The sequence below is a fragment of the Panulirus ornatus genome, chromosome 3 (genome assembly GCF_036320965.1).
Source record: "Panulirus ornatus isolate Po-2019 chromosome 3, ASM3632096v1, whole genome shotgun sequence".
Classification (NCBI taxonomy): domain Eukaryota; kingdom Metazoa; phylum Arthropoda; class Malacostraca; order Decapoda; family Palinuridae; genus Panulirus; species Panulirus ornatus.
In genome coordinates, this window is record NC_092226.1 from 11,475,647 (window position 1) to 11,498,890 (window position 23,244).

General features: G+C 37.7%; 1 protein-coding gene across 3 annotated transcripts in view; it reads left to right on the plus strand.

The window, feature by feature from the left end:
- Positions 1–23,244, plus strand: part of LOC139760426 (uncharacterized) — a 135,278-nt gene that overhangs the window by 91,684 nt on the left and 20,350 nt on the right. For all 3 annotated transcript variants that reach the window (XM_071683660.1, XM_071683649.1, XM_071683668.1), the window contains exons 7-8: positions 3,267–3,460; positions 18,341–18,470. In XM_071683660.1, the coding sequence (XP_071539761.1) occupies positions 3,267–3,460; positions 18,341–18,470 (324 nt within the window). The remainder of the gene's footprint in view (positions 1–3,266; positions 3,461–18,340; positions 18,471–23,244) is intronic.

Below are 23,244 nucleotides of genomic sequence, written 5' to 3' on the forward strand. Positions count from 1 at the left end.
CATTCTTGTTATGATTATCCCATTCTATAACTCCTAAGGTAACTTTTACTTTACTTCCAGGCCTTAACTCATTTCCATTTGGAATGATTTCCCTCAAGGAAGTACATTAACTACCATTATCAGCTTATGGAATGATTTTTATCCTCAAAATACTTTTTTCCTGACAATCAGTCCTGTTTTCTCCAGAATCTGTGATTCTCATATTACATCATCTTGACTCCCAACTGGTCTTTTGTTTTTTGCTAATACTGCTACTTTAAGAATATATGGTGTGGGTGGAAAGTTGTTAGAAGCAGTGAAAAGTTTTTATCGAGGATGTAAGGCATGTGTACGTGTAGGAAGAGAGGAAAGTGATTGGTTCTCAGTGAATGTAGGTTTGCGGCAGGGGTGTGTGATGTCTCCATGGTTGTTTAATTTGTTTATGGATGGGGTTGTTAGGGAGGTGAATGCAAGAGTTTTGGAAAGAGGGGCAAGAATGAGGTCTGTTGTGGATGAGAGGCTGATTCATGTGAGAAACTGCAGAAGCTGGTGACTGAGTTTGGTAAAGTGTGTGAAAGAAGAAAGTGAAGAGTAAATGTGAATAAGAGCAAGGTTATTAGGTACAGTAGGGTTGAGGGTCAAGTCAATTGGAAGGTAAGTTTGAATGGAGAAAAACTGGAGGAAGTAAAGTGTTTTAAATATCTGGGAGTGGATCTGGCAGCGGATGGAACCATGGAAGCGGAAGTGAATCATAGGGTGGGGGAGGGGGCGAAAATCCTGGGAGCCTTGAAGAATGTGTGGAAGTCGAGAACATTATCTCGGAAAGCAAAAATGGGTATGTTTGAAGGAATAGTGGTTCCAGCAATGTTGTATGGTTGCGAGGCGTGGGCTATGGATAGAGTTGTGCGCAGGAGGGTGGATGTGCTGGAAATGAGATGTTTGAGGACAATATGTGTTGTGAGGTGGTTTGATCGAGTAAGTAATGTAAGGGTAAGAGAGATGTGTGGAAATAAAAAGAGCGTGGTTGAGAGAGCAGAAGAGGGTGTTTTGAAATGGTTTGGGCACATGGAGAGAATGAGTGAGGAAAGATTGACCAAGAGGATATATGTGTTGGAGGTGGAGGGAACGAGGAGAAGAGGGAGACCAAATTGGAGGTGGAAAGATGGAGTGAAAAAGATTTTGAGTGATCGGGGCCTGAACATGCAGGAGGGTGAAAGGCGGGCAAGGAATAGAGTGAATTGGATCGATGTGGTATACCGGGGTTGACGTGCTGTCAGTGGATTGAATCAGGGCATGTGAAGCGTCTGAGGTAAACCATGGAAAGCTGTGTGGGGCCTGGATGTGGAAAGGGAGCTGTGGTTTCGGGCATTATTGCATGACAGCTAGAGACTGAGTGTGAACGAATGAGGCCTTTGTTGTCTTTTCCTAGCGCTACCCCGCACACATGAGGGGGGAGGGGGATGGTATTCCATGTGTGGGGAGGTGGCGATAGGAATGAATAAAGGCAGACAGTGTGAACTGTGTGCATGGGTATATATGTATGTGTCTTTGTGTGTATATATATGTGTACATTGAGATGTATAGGTATGTATATTTTGCGTGTGTGGATGTGTATGTATATACATGAGTATGGGGGTGGGTTGGGCCATTTCTTTCGTCTGTTTCCTTGCGCTACCTCGCAAACGCGGGAGACAGCGACAAAGCAAAATAAAAATAATAAAAAAACTGCTACTTTAAGTCTGAAAATGTTTCATGACATTGTTCAAGAAGGTAAGCAAGATCTGAAGACAGGGACATCATCAGCTGTACCTTCTTGAAGAAGAAAATCTCTCTTACAGCCCAAGCATCAGAAACAGAGGACACAGAAACTGGTCTGTTTAACCATGCAAGGTTAAATGGAACTGAAATTTTATTGAAGAATATAAGGTGCCAAAAGAGAGTGCTGTATCATTTGGAGAGTTAACCATAGATTGATCTGGTCAGAAGAGAGGAGGAAAGGTTAAATTAGAGAAGTTACCAGAGGAGATACTTATGGTTAAGGATCATAAACATTTGTCACTACGAGAGGAATTCTAATCAGCACTCTTTCTTGAAGGTGTGTCTGTCATTACAAAGAACAGCTTTGCTGTATTCCCAAGCAGAAATGTAAGCAGAATGGTTATCAAGGGAAGAGAAAATTTTCATGTCCTTATACACTCTGTCCCAAATGTGATGGATATCAGAGCAAGAGTAATCATACCGTGATTGTGGGAAGAAAGGTCTGGTAGAAGAGAAGTAGGACTCTGTCACAGCCAAGATAACCTCAGCTATACAATAAGCACAGCATGACACATTATGGACAGCAAAGCATTACCTACCTCAAGGAAAGTCAGTCACAAAACCACCCAGGGATAATTAATGAGCTTTGTTATGTTGCCAAATTTGGTGTTTTTAGGGGTGGAGTTGAGGGATAGAGGATGTGCAAGCCTTATTAGAAATGATATGGTGAACAGAGAAGCCTGAGAAGCAAATACAGTGTATGTATAATGGGATGGTTCAGAAGTAAAAAATAGGTAAAGTGTGTTGGGAGAGTCAATCTTGATGGTTGGGAACTCATGTTGATTGTTAGATAATTTGTTTCAGATTGTAAAGAAGGAAAAAAGAAAGGGCATCAGCTTTACTAGGATCATCCCAGTTAGAGCTTAACCGATATTTTTTGGTGTAAATTGAAATCCCCAGTATAGAGGATTTCACTACATGGATGTGAAGAGAGCAGTGCTTCATGACAAGAATTCAAATAGTCGAAGATATACATAGTTGGAGGAATCATGGGGGAAGTACATGAAACACAGAAGCAAAGTTATAGAGGGCAGAGAAATTTTTATTTGGACAGCATCAAAGTAGGAAGACTCAGGATCCATGAGAACAGTAGTAAGCACAAAAACTACCCATATTAGAAGAGAGTTAAAGATGTACCTTTATGATGTCAAAGTAGTGGGTGAACAATAAATTTAGTAATAAAAGTGTACTCACAAGTAAAGAAAATTCAAGAGATGGAGTCTTGTAAGTGCACAGCTCTTTCCCAGTGCTGTATCATATGTATATCTTACCTATACATTTTACCAGCTTTTCACGCTTTTTTGATAACTTTTATAACTTTTATGAGTGTCTGTTTATATGTATGAGTTGATACTTGTGTACCTTCATGTACACAAACATATGCATACAAGTAAACCAGTTGTCTTTGTGTTAGTTAAGTTGATTACGAGTAAACATCTGAGATAGTAATGAATATAATGTCCTTACAGGTGAATCTATCAAGAGAAGAACTAGATGATCTGGAAGCATCCATCACTCAAACACTAGGTCCTGATAAGCCAAAGCCCACTTGTTCCCTTCGTTATGGGTTGCACATCACTTTGTTCTCCCTCATCTGCTTTCCATTTGTCTTCCTGATGTCTGGAGCTTATTCATTCTACCTTGGGACTCTCACATGGTATAGGTATAGTATCTTTGAAATATTTCATATTCTATGTATTTTTGTTGCTTTGTATCATGTGGAACTTTTGAAGAGGAAGGAATACAAACTGAAAGCTTTGTTTAAATGTCCAGTAGTAATACTGCTCATTTCTTAAACAGAGGCAGTGCCATCCTCCCAACCATATCTTGAATCAAATAAGTTGTTTTTAGTGTCATTCATAGCTGTGTTAACCACTAATATATTTGTCCCATACTTGATTGCCATTTCCTATGTTAGTGAGGTAACACCAGGAACAGATGAAGAAAGGCCACATCCTATCACATCCATTCTTTAGCTGTCGTATGTAATTCACTGAAACCACAGCTCCCTATCCACATCTACGCCCCACTGACCTCTCCATGGTTTGCCCATGGCCCTTCACATTCCCTGGTTCAGTCCAATGACAACATATCGACCCCAGTATACCACATTGTTCCAATTCACTTTATCCTGTGCACGTCTTTCACCCTCCTGCATACTCAGGCCCTGATTGCTTAAAATCTTCTTCCCTCCATCCTTTATCCCCAGTTTGGTTCCCCCATTCTCCTTGTTCCTTCCACTTTTAACACATATATTCTCTTTGGCAACCTTTCCTCACTCATTCTTTCCTTGTGTCCAAACCATTTCAGCACATGGTTCAAGGTATTTTTCAGCTCATGAAACTTTTTATTTAAAAATTGAAACAACAAATTTAAGCACTTTTATACTTGAAATAATCATGGAAAATAGGTCATAATGCTCTCAGTCACCAATAAATATCCAGTAAATACGATGCAAATGGTTAGATAAAGATTTGAAATTACCTTCATTTGACAGCTTAATTAAAGATCATGAAGACATTCAAACGATATTTCAAACTCAAATTTGTATTCAGCATGAAAAATAATCCTTATAAAAAATATAAATGAGATTTTAAAGGAATCAATTTTTCTGAGATAAATACTAGAAATTACAGATAGTAGAATAGAATAGTTCAGGGTATTTTTCGGCTCAAAAAACTTTTTATTTCAAAATTGAATCATAACATATTCAAACTCATCTATACTTGAAATAATCGTTGAAAATATATCATAATGCTCTCAGTCATCAATAGATATCCAGTAAATACAATGCAAATGATTAGATAATTGCTTTGAAATTGCCTTCATTTGACAGCTTAATTAAGGGTCATAAAGATGACTAAACAATATTTTAACCTCAGATTTGTATTCAGCATGAAAAGTTTTGAGGGAAATCTTTTTTCTGAGAAAAATACCAAAATTGCAGGGTACTTTTCATTTCAAAAACATTTTATTTCTAAATTGATACATATTCAAACCCTTCTATATTTGAGATAATCATGGAAAATATATCATAATGCTCTCAGTTACCGATAGATATTCAATGAATACAATGCAAACGATCACATAATGCTTTGAAATTATCTTCATTTGACAGATGAATTAAAGGTCTTGTAGACAACTAAACAAAATTTTAACCTCAGATTCGGATTCACCATGAAAAATAATCCTCATAATGAGGTTTTGAAGGAAATTTATTTTTTGGAGATAAATTCTAGACATTATATTTCAAATTACAGAGGTATAAGTTTGTTGAGTATTCCTGGGAAATTATATGGGAGGGTATTGATTGAGAGGGGGAAGGCATGTACAGAGCATTAGATTGGGGAAGAGCAGCGTGGTTTCAGAAGTGGTAGAGGATGTGTGGATCAGGTGTTTGCTTTGAAGAATGTATGTGAGAAATACTTAGAAAAGCAAATGGATTTGTATGTAGCATTTATGGATCTGGAGAAGGCATATGATAGAGCTGATAGAGATGCTCTGTGGAAGGTATTAAGAATATATGGTGTGGAAGGCAAGTTGTTAGAAGCAGTGAAAAGTTTTTATCGAGGATGTAAGGCATGTGTACGTGTAGGAAGAGAGAAAAGTGATTGGTTCTCAGTGAATGTAGGTTTGCAGCAGGGGTGTGTGATGTCTCCATGGTTGTTTAATTTGTTTATGGATGGGGTTGTTAGGGAGGTGATGCAAGAGTTTTGGAAAGAGGGGCAAGTATGAAGTCTGTTGGGGATGAGAGAGCTTGGGAAGTGAGTCAGTTGTTGTTCGCTGATGATACAGCGCTGGTGGCTGATTCATGTGAGAAACTGCAGAAGCTGGTGACTGAGTTTGGTAAAGTGTGTGAAAGAAGAAAGTTAAGAGTAAATGTGAATAAGAGCAAGGTTATTAGGTACAGTAGGGTTGAGGGTCAAGTCAATTGGGAGGTAAGTTTGAATGGAGAAAAACTGGAGGAAATGAAGTGTTTTAGATATCTGGGAGTGGATCTGGCAGCGGATGGAACCATGGAAGCGGAAGTGGATCATAGGGTGGGGAGGGGGCGAAAATCCTGGGGGCCTTGAAGAATGTGTGGAAGTCGAGAACATTATCTCGGAAAGCAAAAATGGGTATGTTTGAAGGAATAGTGGTTCCAACAATGTTGTATGGTTGCGAGGTGTGGGCTATGGATAGAGTTGTGCGCAGGAGGATGGATGTGCTGGAAATGAGATGTTTGAGGACAATGTGTGGTGTGAGGTGGTTTAATCGAGTAAGTAACGTAAGGGTAAGAGAGATGTGTGGAAATAAAAAGAGTGTGGTTGAGAGAGCAGAAGAGGGTGTTTTGAAATGGTTTGGGCACATGGAGAGAATGAGTGAGGAAAGATTGACCAAGAGGATATATGTGTCGGAGGTGGAGGGAACGAGAAGTGGGAGACCAAATTGGAGGTGGAAAGATGGAGTGAAAAAGATTTTGTGTGATCGGGACCTGAACATGCAGGAGGGTGAAAGGAGGGCAAGGAATAGAGTGAATTGGATCGATGTGGTATACCGGGGTTGACGTGCTGTCAGTGGATTGAATCAGGGCATGTGAAGCGTCTGGGGTAAACCATGGAAAGCTGTGTAGGTATGTATATTTGCGTGTGTGGACGTATGTATATACATGTGTATGGGGATGGGTTGGGCCATTTCTTTCGTCTGTTTCCTTGCGCTACCTCGCAAATGCGGGAGACAGCGAAAAAAAAAAAGAAAAAAAATCATAGACTTATACATATGTACACATTTACTTATTCATACATGCTACCTTTATCCATTTCCTCCGCCACTCTGACACACATGAAATGGCACCCCCCTCCCCCCGCGTGCGTGCGAGGTAGCGCTAGGAAAGACAACAAAGGCCACATTCATTTACACTCAGTCTCTAGCTGTCATGTGTAATGCACTGATACCACAGTTCCCTTTCCACATCCAGGCCCCACAAAAATTTACATGGTTTACCCCAGATGCTTCACATGCCCTTGTTTAATCCATTGACAGCACATCGACCCCGTATGTTCAGGCCCCAATCGCTCAAAATCTTTTTCACTCCATCCTTCCACCTCCAATTTGGTCTCCCACTTCTCTTTGTTCCCTCCACCTCTGACACATATATCCTCTTTGTCAATCTTTCCTCACTCATCCTCTCCATGTGACCAAACCATTTCAATACACCCTCTTCTACTCTCTCAACCTCACTCTTTTTATTACCACACCCCTCTTACCCTTTCATTACTTACTCGATCAAACCACCTCATGCCACATATTGTCCTCTAGCATCTCATTTCCAACGCATCCACCCTCCGTGCAACTTTATCTATAGCCCATGCCTCACAACCATATAACATTTAGGGAACCACTATTTCTTCAAACACACCCATTTTTGCTCTCCGAGATAAGGTTCTCACCTTCCACACATTCTTCAACACTCCCAGAACCTTCACCCCCTCCCCCACCCTGTGACTCACTTCCACTTCCATGGTTCCATCTGCTACCAAATCCACTCCCAGATATCTAAAACACCACTTCCTCTAGTTTTTCTCCATCCAAACTTACCTCCCAAATTACTTGTCCCTCAGTTTTACTGAACCTAATAACCTTGCTCTTATTCATATTTACTCTCAACTTTCTTCTTTCACACTCTGTACCAAACTCAGTCTCCAACTTCTGCAGTTTCTCAACCTAATCAGCCACCAGCACTGTATCATCAGCGAACAACAACTGACTCACTTTCCAAGCCCTCTCATCCACAACAGACTGCATAGTTTTCTCTCTCTCCAAAACTCTTGCATTCACCTCCCTAACAACCCCATCCATAAACAAATTAAACAACCATGGAGACATCACACACCCCTACCGCAAACTGACATTCACTAGGAAGCAATCACTTTCCTCTCTTCCTACTCATACACATGCCTTACATCCTCGATAAAACTTTTCACTGCTTCTAGCAACTTGCCTCCCACACCATATACTCTTAATACCCTCCACAAAGCATCTCTATCAGCTTTATCATATGCCTTCTCCAGATCCATAAATGCTACTTACCAATCCATCTGTTTTTCTAAGTATTTCTCACATACATTCTTCAAAGCAAACATTTTGATCCACACATCCTCTACCACTTCTCTAAACCACACTGCTCTTCCCCAATCTGATGCTTGACCCTCTCAATCAATACCCTCCCATATAATTTCCCAGGAATACTTAACAAACTTATACATTGAATATCCTCATCAACCAGTCAACATCACAGTCACCCCCTTTTATAAAAAATTCCACGGCAGTACCATCCAGACCTGCCGCCTTGCCAGCTTTCATCATCTGCAAAGCTTTCACTACCTCTTCTCTGTTTACCAAATCATTCTCCCTGACACTCTCACTTCACACACCACCTCGACCAAAACCCCCTATATCTGCCACTCTATCATCAAACATATTCAACAAACCTTCAAAATACTCACTCCATTCTCCCTCTCACTTCACCACTACTTGTTATTACCTCCCCATTAGCCCCCTTCACCAATGTTCCCATTTGTTCTCTTGTCTTACAGACTTTATTTACCTCCTTCCAAAACATCTTTATATTCTCCTTAGAATTTAATGATGCTTTCTCACCCCAACTCTCATTTGCCCTCTTTTTCACCTCTTGCACCTTTCTCTTGACCTCTTGCCTCTTTCTTTTGCACATCTCCCAGTCATTTGCACTATTTCCCTGCAAAAAATCATCCAAATGCCTCTTTCTTCTCTTTCACTAACAATCTTACGTCTGCAAACACTTCTATACTTAAAATGATCATGGAATATATATCATGATGCTTTCAGTTATCGAATGATATCCAGTAAATATAATGGAAATTATTAGATAATGCTTTGAAATTGTCTTCATGTGACAGCTTAATTATAGGTCATAAAGATGACTAAACTATATTCTAACCTCATATTAGTATTCAGCATGAAAAATAATCCTTATAAGGAGATTTTGGAGGATATGTATTTTTCTGAGAAAAGTTTTAAAACTTACAGGGTATTTTTCAGTTCAAAATATTTGAAATTTCAGAATTGAAACATTACAATATTCTAAAACTTCTATAGTTGAAATAATCATGGAAAATATATCATAATGCTCTTAATTACTGTTAGATATCTAGTAGATATGATGATAATACTTTGAAATTGTCTTCATTTCATGTCTTTATTAAAGGACATAAAGACATTCAAACAATATTGTAATCTCAGATTTGCATTCAGCATGAAAAATAACCCTAATAAAGAGACTGTAAAGGAAATCTATTTCACGAGAAAAATAAAAAAAAATTCCAGGTAATAGTTTAGGGTATTTTTCACCTCAAAAAAACTTTTTACTTCAAAATTGGAACAAAACATATTTGAATACTTCTAAGTTTGAAATGATTATGGAAAATATATCATAATGCTCTCAGTTACCGAATGATATCCAGTAAATGATTAGATAATTACTTTGAAATTATCTTCATTTGACAGCCTAATGAAAGGTCATAAAGACTACTAAACAATATTTTGACCTCAGATTTGTATTCAGCATGAAAAATGACCCATGAAATGAGATTTTGAAAATTTTTTTTTTTTTTTTTTTTTTTGAAAAATACCAAAACATACAGGTAATAAATAGTTCATGGTTTTTTCAGCTCAAAAAACATTTTATTTCAAAAATGAAATATGACATTCAAACACTTCTATAATTGAAATAATCATGGAAAATATATCAGTGCTCTCAGTTACTGATAGATATCCAGTGAATACAATGCAAATGATTAGATAATTCTTTGAAATTGTCTTCAAGATGACAAAAGAAAATTTTTACTGTATATTTGTATTTACCATCGAAAGTAATCCTTATAATGAGGTTTTGAAGGAAATCTATTTTTTATTTCAAAATTGATACATAACTTATTCAGACACTTCTATACTTGAAAAATATATCATAATGCTCTCAGTCACCAATATACGATGAAAATGATTAGATAATTTATTTGAAATTGCCTTCATTTGACAGCTTAATTAAAGGACATGAAAATGACAAAATGATATTTTAACCTCAAATTTGTATTCAGCATGAAAAATAATACTTCAATGATACTTTTAATGAGAATTTGAAGAAATCAAATTTTCTGAGAAAAATACTGAAGGTCATAAAGAAGACTGAACGATATTATAACTTCAGATTTGTATTCAGCATGCAAAATAATCTTTATAATGAGATTTTGAAGGAAATCTATCTTCTGAGAAAAATACCAAAATATACAGGTAATGAATTGTAATGTTTCAATTTTGAAATAATGCTTTCAGTTACCGACACATGTCCAGTAAGTACGATGCAAATGATTAGATAATACTTTGAATTGTCTTTATTTCATACCTTACTTAAAGGACATAAAGACTTCCAAACAATGTTTTCATCTCAGATTTGCGTTGAGCATGAAAAATAATCTTAATAAAGACAGTATATTTAGCTCAAAAAACTTTGTATTTCAAAATTGAAATTTAACATATTCAAACACTACTATACTTGAAATAATCATGGAAAATATATCATAATGCTCTTAGTCACCGATAGATATCCAGCAAATACAATGCAAATGATTAGATAATTACTTTATTTTACGATATTTTATCCCTGGGGATAGGGGAGAAAGAATACTTCCCACGTATTCCCTGCGTGTCGTAGAAGGCGACTAAAAGGGGAGGGAGTGGGGGGCTGGAAATCCTCCCCTCTCGTTTTTCTTTTTAATTTTCCAAAAGAAGGAACAGAGAATGAGGCCAGGTAGGATATTCCCTCAGAGGCCCAGTCCTCTGTTCTTAACGCTACCTTGCTAATTCAGGAAATGGCGAATAGTTTGAAAGAAAGAAAGAATTACTTTAAAATTTCCTTCATTTCACAGCTTAATTAAAGGTTATAAAGATGAATAAAACAATATTTCAACCTCAGATTTGTATTCAGCATGAACAATAACACTTACACTGCGGTTTTGAAGGAAATCTATTATTCTGAAAAGAATAACAAAAATTACAGGGAAGAGGTCGGTATTTTTCCGCTCAAAAAACTTTATATTTCAAAATCAAAACATATCATATTCAAACATTTCTATACTTAAATAATCATGGAAAATTTAACATAATGCTCTCAGTCACCAAAAGATATCCAGTAATTACGATCCAAATGATTAGATGATTGATTTGAAATTGACTTAATTTTCCAGCTCGATTAAAGGTCAGAAAGAAGACCAAACGATATTTTAACCTTAGATCCGTATTGAGCATGAAAAATCATACTTATAAAGGGAATTTAGAGAAATGTTACTTTTCTCAGAAAAATACTGAAAATTGAAGGCAAATTAAGTTGTAATCAAGATATTTTTCAGCTCCAAAAAAATTTTATATCAAAATTGAGCCAAGAGATATTCAAACACTTCTGTACTTGAAACACTCATGAGAAATATATCATAATGCTCTCAGTTACCGATAGATATACAGCTAATACAGTGCAAATCATTAGATAATTCTTAAAGATGAATAAAACAATAAAACAATATCTTAACATCAAATTTGTATTCAGCATGAACTATAACACTAACACTGTGGTTTTGAAGGAAATCATTTTTCTGAGAAAAATAACAAAATTCACAGTGAATAATAGTTCAGGGTATTTTTCTGCTCATAAACTTTTTTATTTCAGAATTTAAACATATCATATTCAAATACTTTTATTTATTTATTTATTTATTTATTTTGCTTTGTCGCTGTCTCCCGCGTTTGCGAGGTAGCGCAAGGAAACAGACGAAAGAAATGGCCCAACCCACCCCCATACACAATGTATATACATACACGTCCACACACGCAAATATACATACCTATACATCTCAATGTACACATATATATACACACACAGAGACATACATATATACCCATGCACACAATTCACACTGTCTGCCTTTATTCACTCCCATCGCCACCTCGCCACACATGGAATACCATCCCCCTCTCCCCTCATGTGTGCGAGGTAGCACTAGGAAAAGACAACAAAGGCCCCATTCGTTCACACTCAGTCTCTAGCTGTCATGCAATAATGCCCGAAACCGCAGCTCCCTTTCCACATCCAGGCCCCACACAACTTTCCATGGTTTACCCCAGACGCTTCACATGCCCTGATTCAATCCACTGACAGCACGTCAACCCCGGTATACCACATCGATCCAATTCACTCTATTCCTTGCCCTCCTTTCACCCTCCTGCATGTTCAGGCCCCAATCACACAAAATCTTTTTCACTCCATCTTTCCACCTCCAATTTGGTCTCCCACTTCTCCTCGTTCCCTCCACCTCCGACACATATATCCTCTTGGTCAATCTTTCCTCACTCATTCTCTCCATGTGCCCAAATCATTTCAAAACACCCTCTTCTGCTCTCTCAACCACGCTCTTTTTATTTCCACACATCTCTCTTACCCTTACATTACTTACTTGATCAAACCACCTCACACCACACGTTGTCCTCAAACATCTCAAATACTTTTATACCTCAAATAATCATGAAACATTTATCATAATTCTCTCAGTCACCAAAAGATATCCAGTAAATACAATAGAAATGATTAGATGATTGATTTGAAATTGACTTAATTTGCCAACTTGAGTAAAAGTTGTAGAGTAAACGATATTTTAACCTTAGATCTGTATTGAGCATGAAAAATAATACTTATAAAGGGAATTTGAAGGAATTTTATTTTTCTCAGAGAAATACTCAAAAAACTTTTTATTTCAAAATTGAACCAAGAGACATTTAAACACTTCTGTACTTGAAATACTCATGGGAAATATATCATAATGCTCTCCGTTACCGATAGATATCCAGCTAATACAGTGCAAATGATTAGATAATTGATTTGAAATTCACTTCAGTTGACTGCTTAATTAATGGTCGTAGAAATTAATAAACGATATTTTAAACGCAGATTTTTATTCTGCATGATAAATAATGCTTATAATGAGAATTTGAAAGAAATCTATATTTCTGAGAAAGATACTAAAAATTGTGGGTAAGACTTCAGGGTATTTTTCCGGTCAAAAAACTTTTTATTTCAAAATTGTATCATAACATCTTCAAACACTTTTATACTTGAAATGATTATGGAAAATATATCATAATGCTATCAGTTACCTATAGATATCCAGCAAATACGATGGAAAGTATTAGATAATAGATTTCAAAATGCCTTCATTTGACAGGTTAATTAAAGATCATAAAGATGACTAAGTGAAGTGTTTTAGATATCTGGGAGTGGATCTGTCAGCGGATGGAACCATGGAAGCGGAAGTGGATCATAGGGTGGGGGAGGGGGCGAAAATTTTGGGAGCCTTGAAAAATGTGTGGAAGTCGAGAACATTATCTCGGAAAGCAAAAATGGGTATGTTTGAGGGAATAGTGGTTCCAACAATGCTGTATGGTTGCGAGGCGTGGGCTATGGATAGAGATGTGCGCAGGAGGATGGATGTGCTGGAAATGAGATGTTTGAGGACAATGTGTGGTGTGAGGTGGTTTGATCGAGTAAGTAACGTAAGGGTAAGAGAGATGTGTGGAAATAAAAAGAGCGTGGTTGAGAGAGCAGAAGAGGGTGTTTTGAAATGGTTTGGGCACATGGAGAGAATGAGTGAGGAGAGATTGACCAAGAGGATATATGTGTCGGAGGTGGAGGGAACGAGGAGAAGAGGGAGACCAAATTGGAGGTGGAAAGATGGAGTGAAAAAGATTTTGTGTGATCGGGGCCTGAACATGCAGGAGGGTGAAAGGAGGGCAAGAAATAGAGTGAATTGGAGTCATGTGGTATACAGGGGTTGACGTGCTGTCAGTGGATTGAAGCAAGGCATGTGAAGCGTCTGGGGTAAACCATGGAAAGCTGTGTAGGTATGTATATTTGCGTGTGTGGACGTGTGTATGTACATGTGTATGGGGGGGGGGGTTGGGCCATTTCTTTCGTCTGTTTCCTTGCGCTACCTCGCAAACGCGGGAGACAGCGACAAAGTATAAAAAAAAAAAAAAAAAAAAAAAAAAAAAAAAAAAGATGACTAAATGATATTCTAACCTCAGATCTGTCTCAGCACGAAAAATAATACTTACAATGAGAACTTGAAGGAAATCTGTTTATCTGAGAAAAATACTAAAAATTGGAGGAACTTTTTCAGGTCAAACAACATTTTATTTCAAACTTTAAACATAAGATATTCAAACACTTTTATATTTGAAATAATCATGGAAAATGTGTCTTAATGCTCTCTGTTACTGATTGATGTTAAGCAAACACGATGCAAATGATTAGATAATTGATTTCAAATTACCTTCATTTGACAACTTAACAACTTAATTAAAGGTCATAAAGATGACCAAATGCTATTTTAACCTCAGATTTGTGATCAAAATGAAAAATAATACTTACAATGAAGATTTGAAGGAAATCTATTTTTATGAGAAAATATTAAAATTGAAGGTAATAGTTCTAGGTATTTCTTACGTAAAAAACATATATTTCGGAATTGAAACATAACATATTCAAACACTTCTATATTTGAAATAATCATGGAAAATATATCATAGTGCTCCCAGTCACCAATGGATATCCAGCAAATACGATGCAAATGATTACATAATTGCTTTAAAATTTCCTTTATTTGACAGCTTAATTAAAGTTTACGAAGACTAATAAAATGATATTTTAACCTCAGATTTGTATTCAGCATGAACAATAACACTTACACTGCAGTTTTGAAGGAAATCTATTTTTCTGAGAAAAGTAACAATTACAGGTAATAGTTCAGGTTATCTTTCCGCTCAAAAACTTTTTATTTCAAAATTAAAGCTTGTCATATTCAGACACTTCTATACTTCACATAATCATGCAAAATTTTTCATAATGAGAAAAATAACAATTACAGGTAATAGTTCAAGTTATCTTTCTGCTCAAAAACTTTTTATTACAAAACTAAAGCATGTCATATTCAAACACTTCTACACTTCACATAATCATGCAAAATTTTTCATAATGCTCTCAGTCACCAAAAGATATCCAGTAAATACGATACAAATGATTAGATGATTGATTTGAAATTGACTTAATTTGCCAGCTTGATTAAAAGTTGTAAGGAAGACTAAACGATATTTTAACCTTAGATCTATATTTGAAAAACAATACTTATAAATGGAATTTGAAGGAATTTTATTTTTCAGCCCAAAAAGTTTTTTACTTCAAAATTGAACCATGAGATATTCTAACACTTCTATACTTGAAATACTCATGGGAAATACACCATAATGCTTTCACTTACCGATAGATATCCAGCAAATATGATGCAAATGATTAGATAGTAGATTTCAAATTGACTTCAATTGATTGCTTGATTAAAGGCCATAAAGACGACTAAATGCTATTGTAACCTCAGATTTGTGATCTGAATGAAAAATAATACTTATAATGAAAATTTGAAGGAAATCTATTATTCTGAGAAAAATATTAAAGATTGTATGTTCTATGGAAGTGTGCGATCATATGCACTTTATTGTATTCATATACCTCAGTGTTCTGCAGTTGGGTTCTGTAAAATGCTATCTGCTGTATGTGTGAGCCTGATGGGATTTGACAAGTGAAGACCCATTGCCCACCAATGTGAGACAAATGGTATTCGATTACATAGTATTCGAATAGTCATTTCCCTATTAGGGACATTCATAGCCTAGCAGTAGCAATTCCGTGTGCCACACAGGGGTCCTGGATTTGAGCCTGGCTGCTGGAGCTTTGTATGTTCTATGGAAGTACGCATTTGTACCCACTTTATTCGTGAAAAGTTTTTGCCAAGGACTTAAGATATGTGTACGAGTAGGAAGAGAGGACAGTGATTGGTTCCCAGTGAATGTCAGTCTGCAGCAGTGTTGTGTGATGTCTCCATGGTTGTTTGATTTGTTTATATATGGGGTGATTAGGGAGGTGAATACAAGAGCTTTGGAGAGAGAGGAGAGTATGCAGTCTGTTGGGGGATGAGGGCCTGGGAAGTGAGTCAGTAGTTCACTGATGATACAGCTGTGGTGGCTGGTTCGAATGAGAAACTGCAGAGGTTGGTGACTGAATTTGGAAAAGTGTGTGAAAGGAGAAAGTTGAAAGTAAATGTGAATGAGAGCAAGTTTATTAGGTTCAGTAGGGTTGAGGGACAAGTTAATTGAGATGTAAGGTTGATTGGGGAAAAAATTGGAGGAAGTGGTGTTTTAGATATCTGGGAGTGGACTTAGCAGTGGATAGCACCATGGAAGCAGAAGTGATTCACAGGGTTGGGGAGGGGGCAAAGGTTCTAGGAGCAATGAAGAGTGTGGAAGGAGAGAACGTTACCTCAGAGAGCAAAAATGGGTATGTTTGAAGGAATAGTAGTTCCAGCAATGTTATATGGTTGCAAGGCATGGGCTACAGATGGGTTTGTATGGAAGAGGGTGGATGTGTTTGAAATGTAATGTTTGAGGAAAATATGTGGTGTAAAATGGTTTGGCCAAGTAAGTAATGAAACGGTAAGAGATTTATGGAAATAGAGTGGTTGAGAGAGCAGAAGAGGGTTTGTTGAAATGGTTTGGGCATATGGAGAGAATGAGTTAAGAAAATATTGACAAAGAGGATATATGTGTCAGGATATGTGTCAGAGTTGAAAGGAACAAGGAGAAGCAGGAGACCAAATGGAGGTGGAAGGATGCAGTGAAAAAGATTTTGAGCAATTGGGGCCTGAACATAAAGGAGGGTGAGAGGCTTGCAAGAAATAGAATGAATTGGAATGATGTGATATACCTGGGTCGATGTACCGTCAGTGGATTGAACCATGGCATGTGAAAATGTAAACCATGGAAGGGTCTGTGTGGCCTGGATGTGGATAGGGAGCTGTGATTTCAGTGTAGATGTAATCAAGAGAAGATAAAAGGAGATATAGGTAGTATAGGTGAGGAAAGGAACCTGAGTGTATTAGCTCTTTGTGAAACAAAGCTCAAGGGTAAGGGGGAAGATGGTTAAGAAATGTCTCATGGGTAAAATCAGGAGATAGTGAGGGGACAAGAGATAAGGAAGGGGGAGTACTGCTCGTAAACCAGGAGTTGTGGCAGTGAGCCCCAGACTGATGTGGGTAACAATGAAAATGAATGACAAGAGATGGATGATAATTAGTGCTTATGCACCTGGCTACAATAAGAAAGATGAAAAGAGGTGAGTGTTCTGGGAGCAAATGAGTAAATGTATAAAACGTCTTGATGCAGACCATGTATTAGTGATGGTTGAATATAATGCTGTAGTGAGTAGTGTGGTAATTGAGGGTATAATTGGGGGACATGGGGTATTCAGTAAGATGATTGGAAATAGTGAACAGTTTGTGAGATTGTGTTGGAAAAGGACTGGTGATTGGGAATACCTGGTTTAAAAAGGGGGACATACCCAAGTATACATGGGTGAATAGACAAGATGGTAAGAGGGCATAATTAGATTACATACTAATTGATTGCTGTGCAAAAGAGAGAGTGCTAGCAAAAGAGAGACTCTTGGATGTGAATGTGCTAAGTGGGATAGCAGATGGGTCATTATCTGATGGAAGCAAGGGTGAAGATTAATAGATGCATCAGGAAAATAAATAAAATGTGTGAAAAGAGGATGGTGAAAGTAAGAGAGCTTGGAAAAGAGATCTACATAAAGATATATCAGGAGGGTTTGAGTGTAGAATGGCAAAAGGTGAGAGTATCAAAACTAAGGGAGTGGATGATTCAGTTTTAGGTTCATCTTTTTTTTTCAAGCTACCAGATTTCATGGTTTACATGTCATTATTTGAAATGCTTTCTAATAGTATTTTTATTCTATTTGTACTTGTAACATTATTCAGCTGTCCATCATTTCATATTATTAATGAAGCTGCAGCATGCTGTTGACATCTTGCAGACATAGTTGTTTTATTTGTATAAGTTTGTATCTATTGAGGTAGAGGCTAAAACCTTATAGTATGTTAAGTAGCATACACATGGCTTCCGGCCAGAAAACTAAATTGATTTAGAATTCTTCTTTTAAGATTTTAAGTGCCACCTGTACCTGTTCCTTAAAAACAACAGTTAATCAGGAAAAAAGCTCTCCTTTTGAGTGCAGATTTCATCCTTTGGATCTTCCCAAATCTTCTATTCATTATGCTCCATTTTGATCACTATAGTTGTCTCTATTATTGACTCTCACCAATATCAGTTATTGATTTACTAAGCTTCTTCATGTGAAAAGTTACCTGATTATATTCCTCTAGACCCTATGATTTGGTCTTTATCTGGAATGGTATTCAGGTGTATTAGATTGAACATCTAAAGGTCATAGTCAATTATGATATGTGAGCTGCATTACAAATATGAAATAGGCACCAGTTCATGAAGTCTTTTTTCTTGATGTTCTTTGGAATGATATAAAGTGCACATGATTAATTCATTGATTATTTTCCTTCAGCGTGTTGACAAGGGTCACAGAAGCCCGTTGCCTTCCTAGGATAACACTTCCACCACTACTCATTCTGCTTTATCCATTTCTCATCATTGTCTTCATATTTGGTTTAGGGGTTTATGGAGCATTTGTTCAGGTACGTTATCTGTGGTTAAGTGCTAAAGTAGTATGCAATCAATAGATTAATTAATTTGATATTTTAGCTTTGTGAAACTGTACTTGTCTTTATAAATATCACACAGTTACCCTTCCCATTATGTAATGTTTGAGTGGGCCATCTTCCAGTATTTCCTAAAACTTAAGGCTGCTTCATATTAAATGGGCTAATCCTCCTCCTCCTTTGTGTTCTCTTTTCCTACTTGCTAGCATGTATCCCTCTGGAGTGAACAAATGAGATCTTATCTCTCTGGTAAGTTTTGTGTCCTCATCTCCAACAATATCAGGTGCATATCCCCTAATGTGATTTTTGAATTTCAGCTCTTAACCATGTACTGCTAGTTCATATGAATTTGTATACATTATTTTCATTCTCACATTTCCTTCACTTAACATTCCTGAGCACTCATCTGTGCTGTTTAAGGTATTACTTCCTGTTTCTTTGTATGATGTCTCCCATTTCTTCCCATCTGACTTTTTTTCATTGCTTCTCTCTCTCTTCCCATGATCTAACACCTCTGTTGAAGATCCTGCTGAGTTTTCTAGCATTCCAAAGTACCTCCCAGCTATATGACTAATTATAGGGGATAGGAGAGAAAGAATACTGCCTGTGTATTCCCTGTGTGTCGTAGAAAGCGACTAAGAGGGGCAGGAGCGTATTGATAGAAATCCTCCCTTCTTGTCATGCATAACACTTGACAACACTTAACTTGCACAGTTCATTCTTCATCACTAGATTTTCCTACAGTGAGCATCATGCACTAGCCCTGCCATTTGGTAAATTGATAAGAGCAATAGATAGAAGTAGTAGGTAGGAACATTTTAGTAAGATCATTAGGTAGAAGTGGGTAGGAACATTAGGCAGGAGCACTAGGTAGTAGTCAGTAGGAACATTAGGTAGGAGCTTCTGCAAACACTACAGTGAGTTGCCTTCTGCCAGTGGCCTGTTAAGGGTGATCCGCTAAAGGCTAAGAAATGGCACTGGAGTTTATTAGTTGTGAAGACTTTAATGCTATGACCATCTCCCTTGAGGGAGTTCCAGTTGGGGAGAGGCATCAGAGATATAGATAGATAGCTTTGTTGCCATCAGCCTCATATTGTAACTCAGTCTGCTTAATGCAGGGACCATCTTGGTTGCACTTCTTTGTACCTTCTCAATCAAGTCTTTTTGCTTCTTTAGGTATCATGACAAGACTTGCAAGACAAAGTCGAGTTTTGGTAATGTTTGTTATGAATAACTTACCAAACATATCTTTATCCATATACATGAATATGTGGAAGTCGAGAACATTATCTCGGAAAGCAAAAATGGGTATGTTTGAAGGAATAGTGGTTCCAACAATGTTGTATGGTTGCGAGACGTGGGCTATGGATAGAGTTGTGCGCAGGAGGATGGATGTGCTGGAAATGAGATGTTTGAGGACAATATGTGGTGTGAGGTGGTTAGATCGAGTAAGTAATGTAAGGGTAAGAGAGATGTGTGGAAATAAAAAGAGCGTGGTTGAGAGAGCAGAAGAGGGTGTTTTGAAATGGTTCGGGCACATGGAGAGAATGAGTGAGGAAAGATTGACCAAGAGAATATATGTGTCGGAGGTGGAGGGAACGAGGAGAAGAGGGAGACCAAATTGGAGGTGGAAAGATGGAGTGAAAAAGATTTTGTGTGATCGGGGCCTGAACATGCAGGAGGGTGAAAGGAGGGCAAGGAATAGAGTGAATTGGAGCGATGTGGTATACCGGGGTTGAAGTGCTGTCAGTGGATTGAATCAAGGCATGTGAAGCGTCTGGGGTAAACCATGGAAAGCTGTGTAGGTATGTATATTTGCGTGTGTGGACGTATGTATATACATGTGTATGGGGGTGGGTTGGGCCATTTCTTTCGTCTGTTTCCTTGCACTACCTCACAAACGCGGGAGACAGCGAAAAAAAAAAAAAAATGAATGCAGTTCTAATATTTTCCAGCAGTCAATTTGCCCCTGTCACAATCCTACTTATGTGCAGCTCTGATAGTATATCAGGTAAAAAAATCATCCCTAAATCTCTTTCACAAATGATCCCTGTTTGTTCCCTGCAAGGTAGTAATCATCCCAAGGCCTTTTTCCTCTCTGTTTCATCCTTATTATCTTGCCCATATCCGGATTGAATCTCATCATCTATATATCTGACTAACTTCAGAGTTTGTCCAGGCCTCCCAGTAAGCTGAAGCAATCATCATCATTCCTCTTTTCTCCCTTGACCTAAGTATCATCAGCAAACATGTTTAGAGGGAAGTGCAGTCCACTCGGCAGTGTATTTTCATACACTGAGAATAACAGTGGGCCCAAGACTGAGCCCTGCAGTATACCACTTATGACCCCAACCCACTTCACGGATGTGCTTTCCTTCCTGCGTCCTTTTTCCTTTCCATTAAGGTAATTTTCTCTCCATTGAAGGATTCTGCCCCCATCCTTCCTTGTAGTTTTAGTTTCATTATCACCCTTTGACTGGGCTTAGCTTCAAAAGTTTTCTGGGAGTCCAAGAACACAGTCTACCTGTGCCTATCTTTGATTTGAGATAGAGCTCCACCTATCCTAGAAGTCTAGAATATTGGTTATGTATGACCTCCCTACCTTGAAACCATTTTGCCTGCCTGTTTGGTTTGTCCTTTTCAAGTGATCATTTATTTGCTTTCTTCTCTTTTTCAGTGAGACTGGCTTGTAGTTCAGCACTGTCTCAGTCACCTTTCTTGAATATAGACACAGCATATGCAGTTGCCATTTTTCATATTTGTGGAAAGTGGCATAGCAAGTGCCATTCCACATATCATCAACATGTATGGGGAGATGTCAGCAGGACTATGAGCCTTGTGTGGGTCTGTAGTAGTTGTTATAGTCTGATTACATCATTTTTGTCAGTTTCTCTGCCTTCCAAGACTTTATCCCCTCCCACTTTCATAATCATAATCATTTTTCATAATAAATTTTCATATTAATTTTTTTTTTCCAAAAGAAGGAACAGAGAAGGGGGCCGGGTGAGGATATTCCCTCAAAGGCCCAGTCCTCTGTTCTTAACGCTACCTCACTAATGCGGGAAATAGCGAATAGTGTGAAAGAAAAAAGAAAGAACTTTCATAATGGTGCAGTATTGTCCTCCAAAGTGAAATCCCTTCTAGTTTTATCATGTGACTCCTTACAAGTCAGTTATTAACTCAAGAAAACTTCCATTCAAACCCCTTAGCTTGACTAGCCCCTTAGCTTGACTAGCTGCTTTCTAACAATCTTTTTGCTTCTGATAGATTTATGGAAACGTTTTGGATTGTCATTTACTTTGTCCACATTGCTGTTTTCAAAATCCCTGTACTCCCTCTTCCTTACCTAGCAGTCCTCATCCCTTGCTCTCTTGTATCTTTCATAAGCTGTCTTGCTGCAGTGTCTTTTGTATCTCCTCCATAGTACATTCCTTATACATATACTTTAAAGCCATTCTCCTGTTAGCTGGCAGTTAGTTTATCTCCCTATCTGTTTTTCTAATACAGTACTCCAGTAACATCGGATTTACTTTCTCTTATATGATCCTTGAATTACAGTTATTTACCACTAACTGTTAATCCATCAACATTTGATTAAAATACTTTCAGTTTGACTTACCAACTCGTAATACCTTTGCCTTCCCTACAATCCTAGCAGAGCTGCTCCATCCCCTTGCCATGTGTGGTGGCTCCAGTTCTTTGTCTTCTGATTGTACTCTTTCCTTTTCTCCCTCTCTTCCTTAAATTTATCAGAGGTGATGAATATCCCACTGAATTCTGCCATGCCTTTAAGACTTTTAGCATCTTGGCTTAATGACTCCAAGTCATATGTAACCCTAGCTGGTTATGCCCTTATGTCTATGTTATAACCTCCAATTCTTCTCCTTTCCTTTATCACAATAATTGTTTTTGGCAGTGCCATAGCTCCCAGCAATTTTTTTTTTTCTTACATATCTCCCCGCCCCCTTTTTTTTCTCTTTCTTTCCTGTCTAGTGTATGATCTTCTTCCAAGCTAAAAATAATCAGTGATTTATGTCTGTCATCCTCCTCCTTTATTAATATTTCTAATTTTGGTGACACTCACTATGCAGGTAGATCCCTAAGTGTAGTAGTGTCATCCTCTGTGTCTCTAACTTTCTCTGAAATATCTGTTTTCGCTAACAAGCACTGGCCCTGTATTCTCTGTATTCTTCTCTGATTGCTTCATCCTTAGCAACGCATATTTATTAATTCAGCCCCTTAGCTCAGATTCTTGTATACTGCTGTATGTGTCACCCCAAGTCTATGTTCCACTCCCACACTTTTTACACTCTGTTGATCTGCCTTTGAATTTGCTTCTAGTAATCTTTCCTTTCCTCTACTTTAATCAGTCTTTGCGTGTGTTGTAGTCTTTTCTTAGTATTATTTCAGAAGATTCACTGTGCACCTTCATCCTTGCCTGTATATAAAAGGCTCTAGTTAATGCTTGTGCAGCTCCTTGACCATTATCTTTATTACATGTTATATGCATTTAGTTCTATCCTCTGATTACAAAGCCTCTGTTACAATCCTGTTACAATCCAGAGAAGACACATCCGACTTCATCTGCTTTATAATGGTTTCATCTTTCCTCAGATTTTGTATCTCCTTAACCTCCTCCACATAACTATGTTTCTGTACTTCTCTAGTCTCATGACTCCCTTCATGAACCTTGAAATACTTCCTCATCTTTCTTAACACCAGCTCCAGTTGTGTTACCTTCTGATCTTGC